The sequence below is a fragment of the Diadema setosum genome, chromosome 5, assembly GCF_964275005.1.
Source record: "Diadema setosum chromosome 5, eeDiaSeto1, whole genome shotgun sequence".
NCBI classification, from domain to species: domain Eukaryota; kingdom Metazoa; phylum Echinodermata; class Echinoidea; order Diadematoida; family Diadematidae; genus Diadema; species Diadema setosum.
The window spans coordinates 11134479-11159572 of record NC_092689.1 but is presented as its reverse complement, the minus strand read 5'-3'; the positions used below and the strand labels follow the sequence as shown (position 1 = coordinate 11159572).

Here is a 25094-nt window from a genome sequence, read left to right as displayed (position 1 = left end):
GGGAATGTATATTTTGATTCCAGTATTCTTAAGTTGTTTGAAGTGAAACGGTCATCTCCGCCAGATTTATATTACATAATTGTATGGGTCATATGAAAAGAGAGGCTGTAGACATTTCTTACATATTTGTAATTATAACGAGACTTTCAATAATTTTGTGCAAATTCATTATTTATCTCTTCGAGATGAGGAGATTGACATGATATCTTCTTTTTTTGAGCGTCATTGTTTGTGAGATATAATGATAAAAATTTGCGGGTAACAGCTTCTGGGAATGTATATTTTCATTCCAAAATTCTTTTCATTCTTTTTGCAAAATTCTTTTCCAAAATTCTTTTCATTCCAAAGAATTGTAACGAAATTGGTGTTTTAGTGTAATATATAACGAAAGGATTTCGCGAAATTCAGTTATTTCGTCACGCTTCCCGCCCCTTTTCGTCACCACTGACGTTTAACTCCGTTATGTACGTAAGCCCTCAATTTCATATTCCATCTCTGCGGACAAAAACGTTTGTGTTATGGAGCATTGATAGAATTCAACTACTATTTCTATTGAAGTGACTCTTAAGTGTAAGCAAATCGTATAATTTCATTTCGTCACCTTTATGTTCAACTGCTGTATATGATTTTACCACAATTGCCGCTTTTTTTTTTTTTGCGCCAACCTTTATTTACAACTGTCCGATAGATTTGAGCTCTCTAATCAAAAGTGCAAGTCACTAGAAGATAATCATCATAAAGCACATGGAGATGCATTCAATTGTAACGAAATTGGTGTTTTTAATGAAATCTATAACGACAGCATTTCGCGAAATTCAGCGATTTCGTCACCCTTGCCACCGTTTAACGCCGTTTTGTACGTAAAAACTAGACTGTATATTGGATCTCTGCGGAAAAGAATGCCTGTGTTAAGGAGCATTGATAATTATACAACTCCATGCAGCCATACCAAAGCGATGTCTAAACTAAGCAAAACGTTTCTTAACTTCACTTCGTCACAATTTTATGTTCAACTGCCGTGTGTGATTTCTCCACTCCTGCCGCGTTTTTTGCGTCAACCTTTATTTACATCTAATAGATTTGAGGTCTCCAACAAAAAACGCAAGGCACTTGAACATGATTCAATTGTAACAAAATTGAAGTATCAATGTAAAGTACGAGGAAAGCTTTTCGCGGAACTAAGCGCTTTCGATACAATTGCCGCCTCTTTTCGTCACAACTGACGTTCAATCATTACTACAGCTCAATCTCTGAATTCCTTTAAGAATAAATTAAAATCATTTTTATTGAAACTTTATAACATCCAACAGAGTTAGTTTCCCTTTATCATCTCAGTCAAGTCATCATTCTTTTTTACATAAGTCCTTCTATTAAACTATGTCCCTGTTTGTGTTCTAAATATAACGATGTGTTTTTTTTTTTCTCCTGCATTCTTACCAACATAACTACGTATAAAAAATGTTTTGCATTACATTCAATCCAGCTTGTATTTTATCACTTATTTTACATTATGAAATCCAGATTGCTTGCGTCCACGATGGCACATGCTGTAGTTCCCTCTTTTTTCTCCCTTTTTTTCCTCTTTTTTTCCTCTTTTGCTTTCCTTTCCTTTTCTCTCTTTTTCCTCTTCCCAATCATTTTGATGTCAGTTGACATCGGTTCGTTTATTGTGTTTTATATTGATGTTTTGTGTATTTTTCTGAGGGTCCCATATCGTACAAGCTTTGCTTCTTAGTGGGACCCTCCACTTCCATCCTCATCCTTAGTTGACTTGTATTATACGCTTTATGTATTTAACAAAGATGTAATCACATCTACTTTTCATTTTCATAATTTTCTTATGTACCTTTTCAAATTTTGTTCTATATCACAAATATCCCGTGTATATGCAATGTAAATAAATTTCTTTGTTCATTTTGATGGAGGTGAAAATAAAGTTGAAAGTTGAAAAAAGTTGAACCCCTTTATGTATGTAAGCCCACTTTCGATATTGCATCTCTCCGGAAAATAAAGAACTTTTATGGAACATTAAGCATCTAACTCCATGCAACTATATCAAAGTGATGCCTAAACTAAGCAAAACGTTTCTTAATGTCACTTCGTCACAATTTTATGTTCAACTGCAGTGTGTTATTTCGCCACCCTTGTTGCGTTTTTGCTGCAACCTTTAATTACAACTGTCTAATAGATATGAGGTCTATAATCAAAAGCGCAAGTCATATACAATATATTTCCCGCAAGATAAGCATGAATATTGGTGTTATGCATAAGCTACGTACTATGTTTACCATTAAATGCCCTGCATGCACTGTACAACACCACTATATTACCTTACTATAACTACTGTAACCTCATATAGGGTCGTGCATCTGCCTACCTTTTAAAGAGACTAGTGGTGTTACAGAAGCAGGTTATTCGTCTTGTAATGGCTCACATTATCGTGCGCATACACATGATCTATTTCGACGCCTCGGCGTCTTATCTCTGTCTGATTTGGTTTTGTATAAGACTGGAATTTTTATGTATAAGTTTATTCACAATAAACTTCCATCTGTTTTTATGGATTATTTCAAACATTGTAATATCTAGTTCACACCGACGCCGAATAGATGGCGAATTAAATCGGCGAGCAAAGCGGCGGCAAAGCGTAACGACCGTAATAGAGCGTGAGAAAGCTTTCAGCAATTCGGGACATTCGGCAAGAGCGCCCAAAAATTTTAAACTGTTTAAAAATTTGAGGCGATCTGTCACGAATTGCGTAAAGTGGGAAGAGCGTATTACAGCTTATCAAAGCGTCACAAAGCTTATCAAAGTTTCGCTCAAAGCGTAGGAAAGCTTAACAGACAGTGACAGAGACACCCTGTATAAAACATAATAAAGTAGAAAAGGCAATAGAATAAAAAAAAATAGATGGAAAAACTCTGTTGAAAACTTAGTATTCTGAGTTTTTCACAGTTTTTTTTTCTATTTATTTTTTTATCATATTTCATTTTTAAATTTCATAATGTTTTATATTTCATTTCCTTTGTTTTATTTTCTTTGTTACAATAAGGGTTATTTATCTCACATATAAAATTGATTTTCTTACCAATTTTTTTTTATTAGTAAGAAAATCAATTTGTGTAATAAAAATTTGTAATAATCATTTTAACAAAAAATTGCGTATTTTACAGATCTTTTATCGCACATATCTAAATTTCAAATTCTGCAACTTGATTTCTTTAAATTTTCACTCCTGATTTACAATAGCAGTATTATCTGATTTTTCATGGGGAAAAAAATCAATGAATTCTATATTTATATTATTTACAAGCAGATGAAATACATAACAACAATAACATCGATAATAATAATAACATCTTTACAAGTACACATAATACAAAAATTATTTCAAACTTATATTAAAAATAAACAAAGTGTGCATATGGGAGGATGTTCTTATTTCCAGACACGCAAGTCTTTATCTTCATCATCTGCTTCTGACGATATCTGAGCCACTCCTTTTTAACTCAGTCAGGAAGTACCACCCCAGCCATTCTTTGTTGCCAGTCAACAGCACCCACTGGAGAGACGAAGTATTCTCTGACATGATCTCTCTGATGTCTGGCATCCACAGTAGCAAGATTCCCCTTGCAGGTGGTTGCGGAACATCTTCCCAGTGAGGTCCATCTCTCCAGGCCCCTGGTACGAAGTTGTGCTCTTCATCTTCGTGGTCCACCTCATTGGCTGCCAGCGCCACCCTCTTCCTCAGCAGGTTGTGGAGCGCCACAGCAGTCTCCACCAAATCTCTGACGTTATCTACCTTCTGTTCCAGTGTTCCCAACAGGCACCGGAACCTGTTGGCCAAGATGCCAAAGGCATTCTCCACCACTCTTCTCCCCCTTGAGATCCTGTAGTTGTAGATCCTCTGTTCATCTGTCATCCCTCTTCTACTGTATGGCTTCATCATGTAGCTCTTCAGGGCAAAAGCATCGTCACCCAGGATGAAGTAGGGAATATCAGGCTGATTTTCTCCAGGGAGAGGGCATGGCGGGGGCAGCCCTATGGACCCATCTTCTAGGCATTCGAAGAGCTCAGAGTCTGTGAATATCTGGGAGTCAGACATGTGTCCTTTACCTCCCAGCTCAATCCAGATGAACTTGTACTCTGCATCTACCAATGCCAGCAGTGGTATGGAGAAGAACCCCTTGTAGTTGTGGTAGAGACTGCCTGTGTTTGCTGGCTTCTTAATGGCTATGTGCTTTCCATCCAAGGCACCAATTGCATGGGGGACATTCCATCTCTGTTCAAACTGCTGGGCAAGGGTGCTCCATGCTTCAGGGGTGGTAGGTATGTTGAAGACCTCATCTTTATACGCCTCTACAATGGCCCTGCACACTTCTGGAATCATCTCTGATATGGTTGAGATACCACATCTGAAACCATATGCCAGTGATCTGTAGTTGTCCCCAGTGGCCAGATGTCTCAAGGTGATTGCCAGTTTGAGGCCAGCTGACAAAGGGTGCCTTTAGTCTCTTGCTTCTGGATGACTGGTGCCACTCTCTCCAGGATCTCATCGAACACCTCAGGGTGTTTTATTCTTTCCATGTTCCCTTGATGTTATCGGTAATTCTTGTAAATTTTAATTTTGTGCTTGTTTTAAGATGTTTCATTCTCTCTGTGCTCCTTTTATCATTTGGTATTTCAATGTTTAAATTGCAATATGTGTATGATTTGTTTTCAAGGTTACATTCGTTTTTAACAAGCCTCTGGCTTTCTCAGAACTGTACCTGCTACATTCTGTAAACATGTTATATCCAAACGATTTTGATTACTGAATAAAAAATGTATGAACTGAATTGAATTGAATTGAAATGAATTAAGCCGTGTGAATGGAAACCATAAACTCCGCCAGGTTGATATCATATAATGGTATGTGTCATAGGCTAGACATTTCTTACATATATTTTTTAATGATAATGAGACTTTCATTTGCGCGAATTCATTGTCTACCTCTTACAGAGGAGGAGATTGAAATATCTTCTTCTGTTTCTTGAGTGTCCTTGATTGTTATGTATGATAAAACTTTGCGAGCGACAACTTCAGAGAATGTATATTGTTATCATAATGCCCGAATCCTTGTAATTTACGTAGGCTGGCTTGACAAGTATACGCAGGTGACATTGTCTTGCATAAATAAAAGTGTTCCGTCATAATATTCTGGTACAAGGCCAAGGAGGTACAATGTATACTAGGCTTGCCTCGTACCACATAGGTTCTGTTTCCTTTTGAACCCCCACTCATGATGTATTCCTTTACTGCATAGTGAAGCAGTTTTCTCATCCTTGTTCATTGTGATTTGTTGTAAGTTTTGAAAACATTCGTATGACTTATCCCAATCACTATAAATTATTCTGAAACTACGCACCTAGTACGATATATTTTTAGTTGTTCAAACGTATGTCTTGACGATCAGCCGGAATTACCTTGTTTCTCGTCACCTAATGATATAACTATAGCCACAGAGACGGAGGCAAACGAACAAACAACATGAAGCCTGGTTCCCTAACCAAGTTCCAGTTCTTGCTACTTTTGGGCGTCTTTGCAGCCTGTGTCTTCGGGTGGATGCTGTCCTCAAACGACATCACAGCCAGCATGCTTTTGGGAAAAATCACACCCGACTCTTCTATGTGGATGGCGCAAAGACCGAATCGGAATAAGTACGGCAAGGCAATTATTGTTTTTTTTTTTTTATAACGATGACAAAATATTACAATAATTTTGTATATTTTTGTAGATAGTGGAAGGGGGAAAAATACGTCGCATACTAAATGATGCAGAGAATTGGTAGTTATCTTATCCAGTTGACCTTTGAGGGGTAAATTGCTTTACACGTGAAAGTGGTCTTACTTGTGCAAATATCATGGAATATATGATTATACGGTAAAATTCAGTTTTTCTGAATCGTTAAACAATGGTGAGAAGTGGTTGATATACACTAGTGACCGTTTTCAATGTTTGTTCCGTATTCTTGAAATTTAATTACTGTTTAGATTAGTAAACATGTATTGGCTTGAATTTTGCTGGCGACACTCGTGTTTTTCTATATTTTTCTGTCTGAATTCAGTCTTTATCGGAACGTGTTACAAAATCAAACTGGTCCATCGCCCGTCGAGCGTCGTCCATCGATGCGTCCATCGCTCCGTCCGGAAGAAACGGATGCCGTTTACGTGGAGAAACGATACTCGCTGAACTCGAGTCATACACCATGCATTCCATGGCAAAACATCGTTTACATCAAAACGCACAAGACTGCCAGTTCGACTCTACAGAATATCTTCTACCGATTCGGGGACGAGAGAGATCTAACGTTTGCCCTCCCTGTGAGAGACGTGTATATCGGATCGATCTCCAAGGTGCCGCCGTCTAGTGTACTGCCTGCACCCCCAGGGGTGGCCTACAACATTTTGGCAAATCACGCCAGGTTTTTGTACGATGGTAAGAACACAACGTAGTTTCAGATACCTGATGTTGTCATTTATTGTATTCATATGAACACCATGCAGTAACATGAGAAGTAATATCCTGTAATGTTTTGTACAGTGAGTTGCTTTCGGGTGTAATTTAGAATGTTAGAGGATGACATTTAATACATAATACAATACCTTTGCTTGAGAAGGTTGTGAATTAATTCATAATTGCATTTTATTTCTTCAAATATATCATGTATCTGGCATGGTTGTAAAACATAGCAATGTACTTTCCGTGTTGTCACCAGACGTATAGGGATTGGGATCTGTTAAACCACAGAAAATAAAAAATAAAATGCAAGTTAGAGACCATTAGTTGGCTATGTTTAAATACAGGTCCTTTGCAACCTCAATCCCACGTTCTTCTTCGCATGAGGGACTACTTATTTCAGAGTAGATTTACAATATGCGTGCAACTGTGGGAAACGAACACCCAGCTGGTAAATAAGGTCAGAAGTTCGGGGTTTTTTCAGCTACACGTGACACACATTGCATTTACGAGTTCCTGGGGAAAATTTTTAACAGGTGTGAGCTATACTTACGCACCCTCCTCTCCCACCCCCTTTTGCCTGCAAGTGCGCGATCATGTAGAAAGAAAATTAAGACAGTGTGAAATAAAGGGACAAGTCAACAGCACCCGACCTATAGCGAGGGCGCACACTTTAAATGCATTATTTACCATTTGCAGATGAAAAAAGTGAGTTAGGGATAGAAACAACTAAGGCAAAAATGTTAATAGAACAGTAGTTGTAATACTTTTTTTCTAGAATCAACCGTCTACAGTTATGGTTTATTATGAAAAATAGTGATATCTCCGTATATTTTAGACTGCAGTTCGAAACTTGTATATGGTTGGATCATGGACCAACTACACATGGACATACATCAATCGTTAATTAATTCAAACACATGTTTCTATCACAAGTGTCACAATAACATTTTAAACATGCTTTCCTGTTTTGATCTCACCACTACCGCTGACTGTCAGCCTGCATGGATATAGACAAAACCGGCACTTTGAGAAATCTATAAACCGCATGCGCAGAAGATGATATTCCTCGGGCAACCGTAAGAAACAGCGCGGAGTACCGTTTCAAAGACACTCCAAAAACCTTCTCAGGGTAGGAAGGGAGTGTGTCCACTGATGCGATTACCCCTCCCAGTGGCACTGACCCCTCCCACAGACAAGCGCCGCCTATCGTTCTATCCGTATAGATTGTACACATTCAAAACAACGATGGTGGCAATTACAGAACTTGATTCGAGTTCTGTGTTTCCAATCACTAATCTCAGCTACTAGTAAATAGAGATCAGTGGTGGCAAACCATGCATTATGATCGGCTTCAGCACAATCTTCTGGTGTCACTCTTTCACTTTTTTTTTTCAAGGGGGGGGGTCCGCGACTCATTGTTTTCTTTTTATTTCTTTTTGTTTATCATCATTATTGTTATTATTCATTTTTTTTTGCTGCTGGCAAACGGGGGCGGGGGGGGGGGGTCCGCGGAACCTCCGGAACCCCATCCCTAGTTACGCGCCCGGTGAAATAGATTGGCCGGACGCTACCCGCGCGTTGTGAATCAAGTTTGAAAAGCTCTGATAAAATAGGGCTTTAGTCGGAGGATTTTATATTGCCTTAGTATACCTACCAAAATGTGCTAATGCGGACGATACAAGTATTTTGCAACCAAACTTAGACAGTGACTTTTCAAAATGCCTAGAATTTGAATGATTTGTAAGTGGGGATTTTTTTCTGATACTAATGATTATGCACACCAACTGCCACTGAACTCAAGAATGTGCAGCTCCCAAACTGTGGAATGACTGAAGGAAGTAAGGAAATCGCCAACTGTAATAGTCAAGACTCATGACACCTTTTTTTTTTTCATCTAACTGCATTATTGTCAAGTATACCAGAAGCTGTCGAAGACCGGAAGCATATAAATATGTATTCTATATGCTTCACAAACTGATATTATTGCCCTTATCATTATGATGATGATGACGACGATGACGATGATGATGATTATTATTGATATCGTTATTGTTATTATCATTATTATCATTATTATTATCATTATCATTATTATTATTATTATTATTATTATTATTATTATTATTATTATTATTATTATTATTATCATTCAGATATTACTGGTGTCCTTTAGTCACATACAATTTGTGATAACTTTAAGCTTGATAACCAAATATGTTATCTATTATCTACACAGGTCATCTGTGCCTCACCTAATTATCCTCTCGCTTTTACAGATATCAAAAAGTTGATGCCAACAAACTCAAAGTTCGTCACCATCATTCGGAAATCCCCTACTCAATTCAGGAGCATGTATAACTACTTCGTAATGCAATCTATTTACAAGGTCTCGCTAGAGGAATTTTCTCGGAATCCAAAATTCTTTTACGAACGACATCGCCGGAAGTCGAGGCACAACGGGCGGGATCCGATGTTATTCGACCTAGGCATGGACCAAAGCAGCATTGGAGACCTCCAGAAAACTGAGCAGTACATTAAGTTCTTGGACTCTAAGTTATCCCTTGTTCTCATTCGGGAATACTTCTTCGAGTCTCTCATCTTGTTGAAGGAGGAGCTGTGTTGGGATTTGCGCTCGCTCGTGCACCTCAGTAATAAAATCAGAATATCAATAGATCCAATAGATTCACTCAAACCTATGGCTGATTCCGAAATGTCTGCAGGTTTGGAGAAACGTCTCACTGAATGGAATGCCGGAGACGTAATGCTGTACAATTACTTTAACGCGACGCTTTGGAAGAAGATCGAAGCGTATGGAAGGAGGAAGATGGATCAAGAAGTGGCCGAGTTGAAGGATCTGTGCAAACAATTCGAGAAGGAGTGCATGAAGGGAACGAAGCCGCGTAACATATCCAGAGGATCGATGAAACATACTGGTTTGGCCGAGTACGTAGTGAAGGCCGATAAGCAGAACAATAAAACGTGTCAGAGGTTGGGGCCTAATTCTCGGGAGTACCTCGCGAACCTTCGGCGAAAACATACAGCAATGTACCACAGAAAATCATAGCAGTTGTCCTCAACAGAGGGCGTTGGTAAAAAAAAAAAAATAATAAAGTGCAATCAATTGCAAATCCTCCAAGTCAACAGCAACCTGTAGTTACTGATTGTGCCCTTGCTTTTTTTTTTTTTTTAACGGAAAGTTACAATTGATTGCAAACTGCGGCAGGGTGTCCCCTCCCGTAGTGAGAACTTTTTTTCATTTTGATGTTGTCAATAGTGCAATTTGATGCACGTTTTTGCATGTTTTATCGACTTGAAACAGCCCCACTGGTTTATGTAGCAGTTCCACTGGTTTAAATAAGGTAGCAGTATTTTGATGCAGATTATCATTGAACAATTTGTCTGTAAAATTGTTATCATTTCAAAATATTTTCTGTTTTAATTCTTAAAATGGATATCATGAAATACTGCCTGTTAAGCAATCAAACAGAAAAAAGCATGAAAACGAGGCTGTAGGAGAGGGATATTTCTCCTCCCACATGAGGGTGATTTAACATTTAGCATTTTCAGACCTGAAATTCAGTGGTCTGGTGCAAACTTGTGGTGAAATACTTCGAATGTTATAATAATGACAAAATAATGGAAACAAATGTGTGGTTTTTTTTTTCAGGGATGTGTTAATAGTTACATCACGGAATCTGAGCTCTTATTCCGCGTTTGCATCATCACTGTGCACAAGGTTTAATGAGGTAGAGGGGGAGGGTGTGGGAGGATACTCCCATCCACTCGACGGAGCTTTTGTGTTTTTAGAATTCAAACAAAGCAATCTGAAGCACACTCTCTGTGGAAAATTCGGAAATTGTCATTCCCCAAAGTGTACTAATTGAGTCTAATAGAGGGGACCGAGCAATGGGAGGGTGACAAGATACCCCTCCCATATTTGTTGGAGCTTCTTCATTTTCAGAACTGAAATTCAACGAATGGTGCACACTTTTGTTGGAATATTTGGAAATTTGTCAGAGAAGTGCATGTAGAAACTATATGTGAAAGGAGACAAAGCCGAAGGATGTGGGAGGGGATAAGTCCAATCCCCTCCTACACGAAGGAGATTTGTATTTCAGTGATTGCAGTTAAACGATTTGGTGCACACGGTTTGTGGCATATTTGGAAAAATGTCTATGTTCAAAGTGTAGTCTTAGTCTACTAGTATGCGTGGGAGAGTTATCCCCGTCCTTCCCAAACGAGGGAGCTTTTGCCTTTTTAAAATTGAATTGAGATATCACGTATATACTCATATATATTTGATGGAATATTTGGGACATTGTCAAAAAAAAAATGTGCTAAATCTGATACGGGGGAACTGAGCGAGGAAAGGGTTCATTGAAAGGGAATATTCTTCTACATTTTTTTTAAATTGAAGTGATAAGTCCTTGTGCACTCAGAACCATTCAGAATTTTTTGTCAATATGAAAAGTCTACTAAGGATAGAAAACGGGCACAGGGGGGGGGGCGTAGGAGGGGGTATACCCCTCCCAACCAAGAGAGATTTTGCAATTTCAGAATTTAAATTCAACGATCTGGTGCAAATTTTGAGCGAATATTGGAACAATAATCTTACTTAAAAAAGGGGGTTGAAAGGGAGCAGCTTCACATGCATACAGCTTAACACACGCAGTTTTTCTTCTTTTATTTTTTCGCCTTCAAAATACCCGGTCCTAATCTTCGCCGCTCCCCCCCCCCCCCTTTCCCCTTTTGCTACGCCGATGTGTTAGAGATGTTGATGTTATTTGTGGGCAGTTTTCGCGTCTGTATGCGTGATATCAATAAAATGACAAGGACAACCTGAGAACATCGAAACTAGAAGGCTGTTGTTAAGCTTATAATCGCTTCTCATGGAATATATACGTGAAGTTTTAAAGACGTCTACAAAAAGGAAATTCATGAAAAAGAAAAAGATGTGAAACAGCACACATTCTTGCTTAAAAGGCCCCTGTGCAGATATGAGCAGGGAAAAAAAATATGTTGTTAGTCTAATGACTGTGGATAGAAGTTTGATTCACTTGGAGAACTACCAGGATTGTTAGTAAAACTTTTGTATGGATGTTTTGTTTTTATTTTCGATTTTGAACATATTTTTCTGTAGCAGATTATTAACAGAATTGAGACGTGCCTGAGTCACCTACAACTACGGGTTTACGCATTCAGATCAATTCTATTAATGTGCTGATGTGAGCCTGCACATGTACAATGTAGGGGAATTATGCTTCCTGCATGGAGTTATTATTATTATTATTATTATTATTATTATTATTATTATTATTATTATTATTATTATTATTATTATTATTATTATTACAGTCAGGAGCTTCCTGGGTTTCGATCAAACAGCCTGACCAATGTGCGGATTTAAGAAAAAAAAAAATATATATATATATTTTTAACACTCCTGTAATTTCTGAGCCCTGTGGTTTTGCTCCGTGTTTCCTATTTATGATGTCACATCTTAATCGGCATGTTCCCTTCAAAGTTTCATGTGTGTATAGTAAACGTACTGAGTAATACTCGACTGAAGTGGCAGACAGGTTTTACTGGACTGCGCCTATCAACCTGAAAAGGGTCCTTTTTAAAGCTAAATCTCTGGTTTAAGAAGAATTGGAAAAAGAATAGAGTTATTCATTAAATGCTAAATTAAATTGTGTGATAAACGGCAGGAAAAACACACACACACATGATGGCTCCAATATATAGTGTTGCAATGGACCTGGAAAGGTGCAATCGTATCGAAACCTCCGCGTTATTCCTGATAGAAATCATTCCTTTTAGCTTTTCGGAGCATTTCACAAGTAAAATGTTAATAATACATTGGATTATTGAAATTCAGAGTAAGGATTTTTAATCGTTCAGGAAAGTTCCATGAAATGGATCGAGGGAAACATCGATAAAAGTTACTGAGTGACATTTTTCTCTCTTGAATACGAGTAGACACAAAAACCAAAAGGCTGTGTTCGATCTCCGTTCTCTAGGTCTGCTAGGTCATTGCTAAAGGTGATGAAAATTGCATTGTCCTTTTTACTCGCGCGTTCTTACGATTTTGATTTTCCCACTCTCTTACATTGGCCCGTTTTACTTCCAGTCTATGAATGGAACCAAAAACTACTTCGGCCACTCACCTTCGTTGTTTTTCGTTTAATCTAAAGGTGAGAGCATTCCAGATTCAACAATACATGCGTTGCTTTTTCTCAAGTAAAATATTCAATTAGAATTTACCTCTAACTATTCATAATTCACTGAGCGCTTGCAAAATCAACTCCATAAACGAGATGTACAAAATAATGCAAAACAATGAGCCCTCGATTGTTGTTGAAACCAGCTTGCTAATCATCCGATACCATCTCTGGTAGGTTTATTGTCATCCAGTCTAAGAAAACGGAAACTATACTTTGTAAACAAGTCATTATGTATCGACGAGAAATGTATGTATAATTGACGTGACGATATTGACGTGACAAGGTTATTACTGACGTAATAAAGGCTCCGTAATTATGTTATCATTATTTCTTCTAATGTATCATTGTATCTTTATATCACTTCTCTACAAGAAGTAAAGGAATGTATCTCTAAAGATATATCTCAAAATGTAAGAAAAGTGACCAAGATATTGTTATTGTTTTTTCTCAATTGAATACGGTTTGATAAGCATAAGTGCATAAAAACAAAGGTTTGTACAATGATTGTTCTCTATAGGATTGCTATGTCATTGCTAAAGTTGATGAAAAAAATGACGCTTTCTCTTTAGACACTCAAGTTTTAAGTATATACATGTATGAAGTGTTAAGCTCTTGATAAACGTAAAATTTTCCTACTTAAGTACATCTGTCCGTATTCTACTCTGTGACTGAAAGAATAAAGCTAATCTTTTGTCTGACGAAGCAAGGTAAACACGCGTTTTCCTCGCTTCGTGAAGCAGCAGATTAGCTTTACTCTTTCAAGGTTATTACTGACGTAATAAACATGATAAATGCTCTGAAATTTTGTTATCTTTAAGTATTCTGTTGTATCTATGTGTTATTATTTTTCTGACGTATTTGCTAAGGAAGCGATGTGTGCTTTTGTAATTACAGCTTCATGTCCCCTCTGGAGGGCTGACAATGTAGATAAAGCGTCTTTCCCTCTGAAAGAAGGTACAGTAGGACCTCGATTATCCGGCCATAGATTATCCAGAATCTCTATTATCTGGACGTCGACTTGCTGACATTTTTTTTTTTTTTTTTGCTTAATGTTTTCATGCATTTTCAGTGCCAAATCTCACTCAAAACAAACACACGTTCAACCATTGTCGTGTGATTACACCAAGAAACATATTCCATTCTATGCCAGTGTATGCAGCGAACTGTAACTTTTAAGTCAGTTCGTGAGACGATTTCAGAGACTGGTGCCGCGCTTGTCACTGGCACTGAGTGCACAGCAGTAGTTACAGTACAATGCAGCGGCAGTATTCGACGAGTTGCAAGATCGATCCCATTGCAGTCGGTTACTATCGATCAAACAAACAAATTCCTTGGAAAAGGAATGCAGAGAACACAGAGGTAGAGAAAGATATGTGTTGATGAAATGATTTTTATAAGAAACGGGAAGAAAATTCCTTTGGAAAAGATTACCTCCAAAGATATTTATGTTAAATTGGTGAAGAAAATAAGTGACGATTCGTTGGTGAAAGATAAGAAATTTATATTTTTGTGATTTTTCTGATAAAGATATAAAATGTACTTTTAGTAGGATAAGAAGTAGCACTTTGAGTTCTGTTTTGAGGGATTTTCAATTGAGATTATTGCATGGAGTAGTGTACACAAATCGTCATTTATTTCAGTTTAAGTTCGTAAATGATAATTTATGTTCCTTTTGTCATATAGAGGAAGAGACGTATAAACATTTATGTTATACATGTGAATTCGCTACGAATGTTTGGGGAAAATGCAGTACTTTTTTTTGTTGTTGTTGTTGATTTGCAACAGTTGAATTGGGAAGAGTTTTTTTTTTTTTTTTTTTTTTTTTTGGTATAGAGTTACCAGATAAAGGAAAAACCCAGTTAGTCAACCATGTTGTAATTTTGGTGAAGAAATTGCTTTTTTTAGGAAGGAAAAATAAGACACCCCCAACGGAATATTTCATTAAAAGGTTTGTAGAGCATGATAAATTAGAGGAATAAAAGTTAGCAGTATATGTAATACGTTGTCAATACATTTGCAAAAGTGGGAAAACTGGAAAAAGAATTGAGATTTTGTTTTACGTTAAACTTTGTTTGATAGAGTAGGGCCTAAACAGCACATCCACCAGGAAATGCCTTTCCACGCACTCGTATTGAAATGTGTGTTACAATGTATGTCAGGACATACATGTTTTAGTTGTTTTTGAGGTTTTGTGGGTGAGGGGGGGGGGGGGTCTGGTAGGGGAATGGGGTAGGGTAGTAAGAGGGAGAATGGACGGGGGTAAGGGTGGTCGGGGTGGTTTGTGTTTGTTTGTTTGGTGTGTGTGTGTTTTTTTTTTAAGAATAAACTTCAATCAATGGATATTGATGTTTAAAGTTGGATTGAATGAATGTTGAAAAGAAAGTATTTTTGGGCTAGTTATTTAGTTAATAAAATATGTAATGTAATGAAGGAATGAAATTAAGTGTAAAAACAGTAAATAAAAAAAAGAGATGTGTATATGGATTGTGAAAAAATGTATCAGAGTGTATCACAATGTATTAAAGTGATGTTAAGTTTCGGTATAAATTTTGTTTCCATTGATGAAAATGATAAGTATGAAATTGGTGCAGAGTGTTTTGTATAAATTTGTTTGTACATTGTGCTTCCCATTGATGCAGAATAAAATATTCTTTAAAACAAAAACAAAAAAATAAACGAAGGGATATTTTACTTGTATTTCGTTTTATTTCTGTATCAATTCCTGAAGTATGACACATTTTTATACCCCAATAGCATGGCATGGTAGAAAGTGCTGCATTTGAGCACACATTGGCATGATTGTATCTCTCTAGATCCGGCGATTATCCGGACGCCCGTCGGTCCTGACGTGGCCGATGATCGAGGTCCTACTGTATAGCGGTGTAGCCAGACCATGAAACTGACTAGCACGGATGTAAAAATTCTGACACAAAAATAAAGATTGAAACTGCGCTGATGCAGTTGAGTGACCCGGAAGATCTTTTAGTGTGTTTGTTTTTGTACTGCCTAGACAAGTAACTACATGCCATTACAGTACATAAATTCGCTTGCTTAAAAACTGGAACTTTACATATGGGCTTTGATATGGGATATGCCTGAATTCAAATGAAATACATTGGACCAATATTAAAGGGATGGTACAGTATTGGTGGAGATGAGAATTTGGCTCTTAACTTTTTTGCGAGATACAAAGAAAACACTTATGATATAGTACAGAGCATACAATTTTAAGAGGAATTCAAAGTTTATTTGATGAAAATCGGGTTTGGAATGACTGAAACATCCAAAAACAAAGTAAAACAAAGCGATTGTAATAAAGTGTGGGTCCCACACTTTATTAGAATCGCTCTTTTTTAGATATCTCGGCCATTTCAAAACCTATTTTCATCAAATAAACGTTGAATTCCTCATAGAATTACATGTTCTTTCATATTTCAGAGTAGGTTTCTCATTATCTCAACAAAAATGTTAGAAACCTGAAATTAGGTCTCAACCAAAACTATACGATCCCTTTAAGTAACAGAAGATGACAATATGATATAGTTCGATATCAGTTATGATGGCCATTAATCCAAATATCGACATACAGACATACAATGTTTGATGGCAAACTTAATTTTGTAGAATGTTTAAAAAACGAATGGCCGTTAAGGAAATTTAGACGGATGTAGGGCATCTTGATAGCGCTTGAGTTTATTATCTTTATTTTTATCAGGGCACACTTGAATCCCATTCCAACTATTGTACATATATCCTTACAAGAAATATCGCTCAAATAACATATTACACATGATATATTTCATATAACCTATTCTACTCCAGATATGTCGAAATTTGGAAATAGAACACGTTTCTCAACCTCTTATAATAATCACCCGTGTGTGTACGCCACCTAACCACGCAGACTCCGACATACGACATTTCCAACACTTTTCTGTCAAGATGTCCACCGAGGAGGGTGCACATCCTTCTCACGACAGACACACAAATCATACTTCATAGCTGCAAATTGAACACGTGGGACCAATCAAAAATCACGTCACAATCCCAACAATCATCAGTACCTAATCAACCGACACGTACTTCCATGTATCTTGTGACCCAAGATTTTCCATCCAGTCCGTTTAGTCAAGGAATTACATTTGCCCCCCCCCCCCCCCCAAAAAAAAAAAAAAAAAATGGGTAAAATTTTCCGTCTACGTCATAATTATGTTGAAGAAAAAACGAACGTCAAGAAATGTCCCAGATGACACTGCCATGACGAAAATGTCATAATTCTCCTTGGTGTTCAGTCATGTTTACAGAGGGAGTTTTGTTGTTTTAAATTGATGACGCAAGTATTCAAGATGTTGATGCGTGTAATTTTCCATTGCATTCAGCGCACAGCTGGTGCATGTGCAAATCTACGATTACCAACATATTATATAACATTGATATTCATCATGTTATATATGTTCATGATGCATGACATGCATTTCATTTGTCAGTGATTTCTTTCATCGAAGTCCTGCAATTTAAATTGACTCAGTTGATATTCATCTAAATATATACCTCAGCTTCTTTAAGCTGACTGCCAGTGAAAGCCCGTCTTCAAACTATAGTCCATCAAATTCAAATTTGGAGCGTCCTTTCATTTGGTAAAACTATTTCAGTATAATTATTTTAGACTGGCTTCTATGAGAGAAACCTTATAACAAATACAAATGTGTGTGATAGACAACAACGTGTCCAGAGATATGAAATGGGTTTTCGAAGGTATGTATAAATGGTGAGAAATGAGCCAAATATTCATAAGTAACCTATATTTAAAGCACGGTAATGGAAGTACCTGGACCGAAGCCGCTTTTTCTTATAGGGTGCAGAGGTTCGAAGAGCAAATTCAAGATGCCAATGAAACACCATGTGAGTTAAATTATGTTCAAAATAATGACCACAGTGTGCCAAATAATGGTCACTATGTTGCCAAAAACTTAATCACACACACACGCGCGCGCACACACACACACACACACGCACACACACACACACACGCACACGCACACACACACACACACACACACACACACAAACACAAACACAAACACGCACACATCAAATATTTTTGACCGAATTTACTATTGCGAACACAATAAACGTGTTTTGTTCGGGTGAGTGTGTGGTTATGTGGCTGTGTATGTACATGTATTTCACTGATATACTCACAACATTCTGTTAATATCCGTGATATACTTTTTACAAAAAGGAAATTAATGCATGATCATGCTTCTAGTGTTTGAAATGATGCAGTCTGCCGTACGTAAGTGCTCACTGTTATGCCAGACTTATAAAATCAGTGTATTAATGGTCTTCTTTTTTTCAGGGTAGCCTCTTCAGTGCTGCCACTTCTCTACCCGACGGCTCTGCTATCATTTAAAAAAATTCTGTACTCATCATAAGCGTTATCTATATTACTTTGTATTACTTTACGTGGAAATGAAATGATTTGAATTTGTAATTTGAATTTGAAAGCATCTTGTCCAGACGAGGAGTTGGTGGGATTCGAACTCGGGACCTCCGATTGAAAGTCAAAAGTTTATCCACTATTAGTGGGGGCGCAAGGGATTTTTGGTTCAAATTTTTCCAAAAGAACCAAAATCCAGCGCACATTTTGTGTATCCAAAACCATACTTTTTCGATTTTTGATGGGCGCCAAGAAGGGCGCCCTCTGGGGCGGCCATATTGACAAAATCCAATATGGCCGCCATATAGGTTTAAAGGTCACCTGCATTTGAAAACATAAACGGGTAACAATCATTAAAGTCAGGTGAAGAGGTTTTCTGGGTCAAGGGGTTCGAATTTGAAGTTGTTTCTATGGTCTGAAGTCAATTTTTCCTTATAAGGTCACCTTAAGGTCATTTAGGGGTCAAGGCATTGTATTCATAACAGTTTATTGAAAAAAAAAAATGGCTTGCCCATGGTCAATATTCCAGGAATGCCAGCCTTAGTAATAGAATTGCAGTTGTCGAAAAAAAGGCGTATTTCTTGTGAAGGGCGCCCTCCGGGGCGACATATTTGCAAAATCCAATATGGCTGCCGCCTATGTTTAAAGGCCAGTATAACAATTAAAAACCTTTAAAGTGTTACAATAATTTGAAAAGTCAGCTTTAGAGGTTTTATGGGTCAAGGAATTCGATTCTGAAGGTGTTTTTATGGTCTGATGTCAACTTTCCCTTATAAGGTCTCCCTAAAGGTCATTTTGCGTCAAACCATATTCACAATAGGTAATTTAGAAAATGGCTTGCCTATAGTCAATATAGGAGGAATGCCAGCCCTGCTAATAGAATTGCAATTGTTGAGGGCTGTGGAAGAGAGAGAGAGGTGGGCTTTCTCACGAGTAACATCAATATATCTGCTTTCGTGTTAAGATTTCAAACACTAGGTATACACTCATGAATTATTATAAGAACCCTTTCTGAGAGTAATTATGTTTAAGGGATCTTACTCAGATCCTTATTTCACAATTAAATTTGAAGGCTTGGTAACCCTTCAATTTCATTTTTAAAGATTACTTACGGTAATTTTTTTCTGCATCATTTCAATTATGGCCTGTTATAAAATGGCTACACAAGCTTTTAAGTGAGGTTTTGTCCAAAGCTATGGAATATCATAGTTCCTGTCACAATCATTCCATTCATTATTTTGACATTACAGGCGCTAAGAGGAAATGTCCTCACCGACTGGTCATATTTGCGGAATTCAATATCTTTGCATTTGATTTAATGACAGCCAAAAGAGCTATTTAGAATTATGGGTAATGCCCTTTCAAAGAGTTTTCAAGATTTGATTATTGAATTATCATTTTCATCTTCATCTGCAAGGAATGCAATCAAAACATACATATATGATGTCACGGTCCGGTTGCGGGCCGACAGTAAATCAAAAGGGGTTAGAACTTATTTGCGGACGATCAAAACAACAAACGGACTAAGACAAATAACTTCAAATTAAAGCACTTTAATCAAAGCTTAATGAATTCTGAGTTACAGGCTAAATGGTATATAAAGCTTGTGACAAACTGCATTCACGCCCAAATTCTGGAGTAAATAAAATATAGAAGATTTATGGCGAATTGTATTCACGCCCTCTGGGCAATCTTATACAGGGGGACAAACATTAATATTTAAATTCTCACGGACAAGGGGACTCACACAAGCAAACATACGGAGTCACACCAAAGCACACTTGGAAACCTGAGAGTTCGCGGTTGGGGCCCCGTTGTAGATAACAAACGCGAGCTGGAGGGTCCTAGTGCACAACGATGATTGCTGCGTCGGTGCTGTGATTAACGCCGGCGGCCTTGCGACGAATCCACGGTGTCGCTGACGGCCTTGAAGACATGAAAATCGAAATTTCAATCGCGATCCAAATTTCGATTTTTTTTTTTTTCGACCGTTCATACACAGGGGAAAAATCGCACTTCGCAGCAAGGAAAGAACGATCAGTGGCCAAACTGCGCATGCGCGAAACTTGCATGACCGAAGACTGACCCCGCCCGCAGTCCCAATAGAGTTTCGCACGCGCTACGAACGATGGGATTAAAAATACCGATTTCCGAATCTCGATCGCGCTCACACACACGACGCTTGGCAAAATAATCGCGATTATTCTGAAAAATCGCACACACAAGGGAAAAAGTGCGATTTAAAAATCGATTTTCTTATCACGATCAAAATTTCGAAATTTTTTCCAGTGTGGACAGAAAAATTTCACTAATTACCGCGATCCTTATCGCGATCCAACTCGCTAGTGCGATTTTTCAGAATAATCGCGATTATTTTGCCAAGCGTCGTGTGTGTGAGCGCGATCGAAAACACATACGGCGTAAATCCAGAGGAGTGGGGGGGGGGGGGGGGGATGGTCACCATCGCCACGATTACAAGCCCATAACCGGACCGGCGCAGCCTTTTTTTTGGGGGGGGGTGGAAGGTGGGGGGGGGGGGAGAAGCTTTGTGCCCCCCCCCCCCCCCCCCCCCCCCACACACACACACACTTTACAGGGATCGGATGCCCCACTCTTTTGCATGAAATATAAAGTGGGAGAAAAGTGGCAGCAACAACATGAAGACTTTTTGTTCTTGTTGCTTTTTTTTTTTTTTTTTTTGCTTGTCAGACGACTTTCGGCGGAAAATCAGACCTTAAAAGTATGAAAACATTTTTTTTTTTTTTTTGGGGGGGGGGAAATATGTGAGAGGGAGCGGAACGACCGAACGGGGGAAGGGTGTGTGGGTATCCCTCTCCCACACGAGGGAAGATTTTGCATTTTCAGACCTGAAATTCAGCGATCTGGTGCTCACTTGTTGTGAAAATTTTGTTTTCTTTTCTTTAAAAAAAAACAATAAGAAAATGAAATATTCACAATATATTATTGAATGACAAAATCGTGGCATTTCAGCTCTTGCTGTGCGACATCACTGTGAAGGCTTACTAAATAATGGGGCCTATTATCGGCGTAGACAGGATTTGATCTTAGGAGGAGCGGTTATGTGAGGGAACGAATCAAGCGAGGGGGGAGGGTATGGTAGGGGGGTTTTCCCCCTCCTGCGGTGAAAATCTCTTTGCGTTGAAAATTTTGATATTTTTCAGTCCAAAAACTGACGTTTGTAGCTATATTCGTCGCTTTGGAAATTAAGGGGGGCACACCAGGCACAACTGCTGTCAATCACTGGCAGCAACATCAGGAGAATGGCATAGCGATTAAAAATTTTAACATTTTACAGTCTAAAAACTGCCGTTTGTAGTTATACTTTTTCGCTTTGGAAATTAAAGGGGCCGCATCAGGCGCAACTGCTGGCAATTACTGGCAGCAACATCAGGAGAATGGCATAGCAGTTAAATGCGAGCGAGCGGGGCGAGCGAGCTTGAAAATTTTTACATTTTACAGTCCAAAGACTGCCGTTTGTGGCTGTATTTTTTCGCTTTGGAAATTATGGGGGCACACCGGGCGCAACTGCCGGCAATCGGGCAACAACATCAGAATGGCATAACGATTAAATGCGAGCGAGCGAAGCGAGTGAGCTTGAAAATTTGATATTTTACAGTCCTACATGTCCTTTGTGGCTGTACTAGTATTTTTTCGCTTTGGTAATTAAGGGGGGGGGGGCACCGGGCGAAAACTGCTGGCAATTACTGGCAGCAACATCAGGAGAATGGCATAATGAGTAAATGCGAGCGAGCTTCAAAATTTTGACATTTGACAGTCCAAAAAACTGCCGTTTGTAGCTATATTTTTCGCTTTGAAAATTAAGGGGGCGCACCGGGCGAAAACTGCTGGTAATTACTAGCAGCAACATCAGGAGAATGGAATAATAATTAAATGCGAGCGAGCGAAGCGAGCGAACTTCAAAATTTGACATTTTACAGTCCCCAAATTGCCGTTTGAGGTAGCTATATTTTTCGCTTTAGAAATTAAGGGGGGCGCACCTGCTCACAATCACTGGCAGCAACATCAGGAGAATGGCATAGCGGTTAAATGCGAGCGAGCGGAGCGAGCGAGCTTGAAATTTTTTGACAGTCCAAAGACTGCCGTTTGTGGCTGTATTTTTTCGCTTTGGAAATTAAGGGGCCACACCGGGCGCAACTGCCGGCAATTACTGGCAGCAACATCAGGAGAATGGCATACTGATGAAATGCTAGCGAGCGAAGCGAGTGAGCTTGAAAATTTTGACATTTTCCAGTCCTAAAAACTGTCGTTTGTAGCTATATTTTCGCTTGGAAATTAAGGGGGCGCACCGGGTGCACCTGATGTCAATCACTGGCAGCAACATCAGGAGAATGGCATAGCGGTTAAATGCGAGCGAGCGGAGCTTACACTCCAAAAACTGCCGTTTGTAGCTATATTTTTCGCTTTTGTTTGTCCCACTTTTATTTGAGAACCATCCCCCCCCCCCCCCCCAAATCGACGCCTCTATACATATTAGGTTGCTTTTGTTAAGTGAAAGATCTGCTGCACACTCTTTGATGAATTAGGGAATATACGTCTATGTCAAAAGTGTACAAAGTTTATCCCTTATCCTGTATAGCGGGCCTTTTCCATGTTCATGATTGCAATACAACGATCTGGTGCATATTTGGACAATTTTCCATTAAGAAAGTTCGAGATTTGTCCTCATCTCGGGAATTGCTTGGGGGATAAATGATTTGTCTGTCTAAACACTTCCTTTGGGGCGGGGCAAATGCCCCTTTGCCCTCCCCCCCCCCCCCCCCATAGATTCGACGTCCCTGATCTTCCCTTGGTATGCCCATAGATGTATCCTGACTGAGTCATCAGTCACTGTCGTTTCTCAGGAATGATTCGGGAAATGGATGGGATTCAATTATGGCTATAAAGTTGTTGTTATTGTTTGTTTGTATGTTTTCGTACATATTTTGCAGATGGTCCCCAGTTACTCGTGTCATAGCATGTTTACATGTAGGCCTATACTATTTGACGTTGTCAACGCCTGAGCCATACCTTACAGTGTATGTCGATGTTACTTTCTTCGCGAGCGAGCGAAGCGAGCGAGCGCTTGAGAAAATTATACATTTTTTCCTACAAGATAGAATACTGTTCAGCTCTGTTACCTGTCTGAAGGCCGGCGTACAAACGTCATGCAATATGCCAAAATTGATACAATCACATTTCTGCTTCCTCATTTTTCCCCCTCAAAATTCAGGGGGCATGATTGTACAGGCCATCCCCCCCCCCCTCCTCCATTTCAGGGGGATATATCCCCCCCCCCCCCCAGGGATTTACGCCCATGCTAACATTCTTTCAAAAGCCTTCAAATTACCCAGTATTCTTACATTTTCGGGGAGACTATTGAATATTTTAACACTGGAATAAATGCATCCAAATTTCATGAAATTTGTTCTGGGTTTTGGAAGTATGATAATATTACGTGAATTACGTAAATTAATTTATCTATTTTGATAACTACTTTTTTACAGAAAAATAATGGCAATAACTGGTGTAATAGTTTAAAGATAAATATTACCGCGTGTTTTTCCCAGCGATTACGTGGAGACCTCCGAACCTAACACGAGCCAACTTAACGGGCTGAGAGCAAAGAACATAATGACTCGACATATACCGTGGACTGCTGATATACCTTCAGGGGCGTCACCAGCTTTTTTTTTCAAGGGGGGTGGGGGTGCGTTTTGACACAAAATGTAACGAGATTTTTTGGACAGACATTTGGAATTCAGGAAGCTCTAAATCCCCAGACTTTTAGGTTTTTTTTAGGGAAACCAAGCGGGGAAAGGGCACCGGCGTAGCTAGGATTTCATTTTTTTTTTCCGGGGGGGGGGGGGGCTGTTAGTATGCGAACGAGCAACGCGACCGAGCCCGAGCGAATGGAGAGAGCAAGGGGGGGGGGGGGAAGGTTGTTGGAGGGGTTGTCCCCCTTCCCACGGTGATAACTTTTTGCATTTTGATGTTGTAAATTGTGTAATTTGATGCATGTTTTTGCTTGTTTTATCGACTTGAAACAGTCCCACTTGTTTAAGGTATCAGTATATTTTGATGTAGATTATTATTGAAAAATTTGCGTATAAAATGGTATCATCCACATAAACTTCCTGTTTTTATATTTTCACTGAATATCATGAACGCGACCAAGCAAGAGCGAGCGGAGGGAGCGAGGGTGGAGGGTGAGAACTTTTTTTTTTCATATTGATGTTGTAAATGGTGCAATTTGATGCATGTTTTTGCTTGTTTTATCGACTTGAAACAGCCCCACTTGTTTTAAGGTAGCAGTACATTTTGATGTTACTTGTTATTTAACAATGTGCCTATAAATGATATCATATAAATAAATTTCTTGTATTAATTCTTACACTGATGTCATGAACGTGACCTAGCCCGAGCAAGCGGAGCGAGCGAGGGGGAGGGTGTGGAGGGAGTCGTCCCCCTAGCACGGTGAGAACTAAAATTGCATTTTGATGTTGTAGATGGTGCAATTTGATGCATGTCTTTGCTTGTTTTATCGACTTGAAACAGTCCACTTGTTTAAGGAAGCAGTGTATTTTGATGTAGATTATTGTTGAACAATTTGCCTATAAAATAGTATCATCAAAATAAACTTCCTGTTTTAATATTTACACTTAATTTCATGAACGCGACGAAACAAGAGCGAGCGGAGTGAGTAAGGGGGAGGGCGTGGGAGGGGGTGTCCCCCTCCCACGGTGAGAACTTTTTGTATCTTGATGTTGTAAATGGTGCAATTTGATGCAGGTTTTTTGTGTGTTTATCGACTTGAAACAGTCCCATTAAGGCAGCAGTACATTTTGATGTAATTCATTATTAGGACATATATACATATATATATATATATATATATATGTATATATAAT

At 38.7% G+C, this 25094-nt stretch overlaps 3 protein-coding genes across 3 annotated transcripts in view; 1 reads left to right on the top strand and 2 right to left on the bottom strand.

The window, feature by feature from the left end:
• Positions 1-3469: 3469 nt before the first annotated feature.
• LOC140228503 (putative nuclease HARBI1) lies at positions 3470-4390 on the bottom strand. The gene has a single exon (XM_072308735.1). It carries the CDS (start codon positions 4388-4390, stop codon positions 3470-3472), a length of 921 nt encoding a protein of 306 aa, XP_072164836.1.
• A 1139-nt stretch (positions 4391-5529) lies between these two features.
• Positions 5530-9565, top strand: LOC140229084 (galactosylceramide sulfotransferase-like). Its single transcript, XM_072309345.1, has 3 exons — positions 5530-5699; positions 6107-6477; positions 8778-9565. The coding sequence occupies exons 1-3, from the start codon at positions 5530-5532 to the stop codon at positions 9563-9565; spliced, it is 1329 nt and encodes a 442-aa protein (XP_072165446.1).
• Positions 9566-19537: 9972 nt separating this feature from the next.
• Positions 19538-25094, bottom strand: part of LOC140228502 (uncharacterized) — a 16375-nt gene continuing 10818 nt past the window's right edge. The window contains exon 4 of the mRNA XM_072308733.1: positions 19538-19575. Coding sequence (XP_072164834.1) covers positions 19538-19575 — 38 coding nt within the window. The remainder of the gene's footprint in view (positions 19576-25094) is intronic.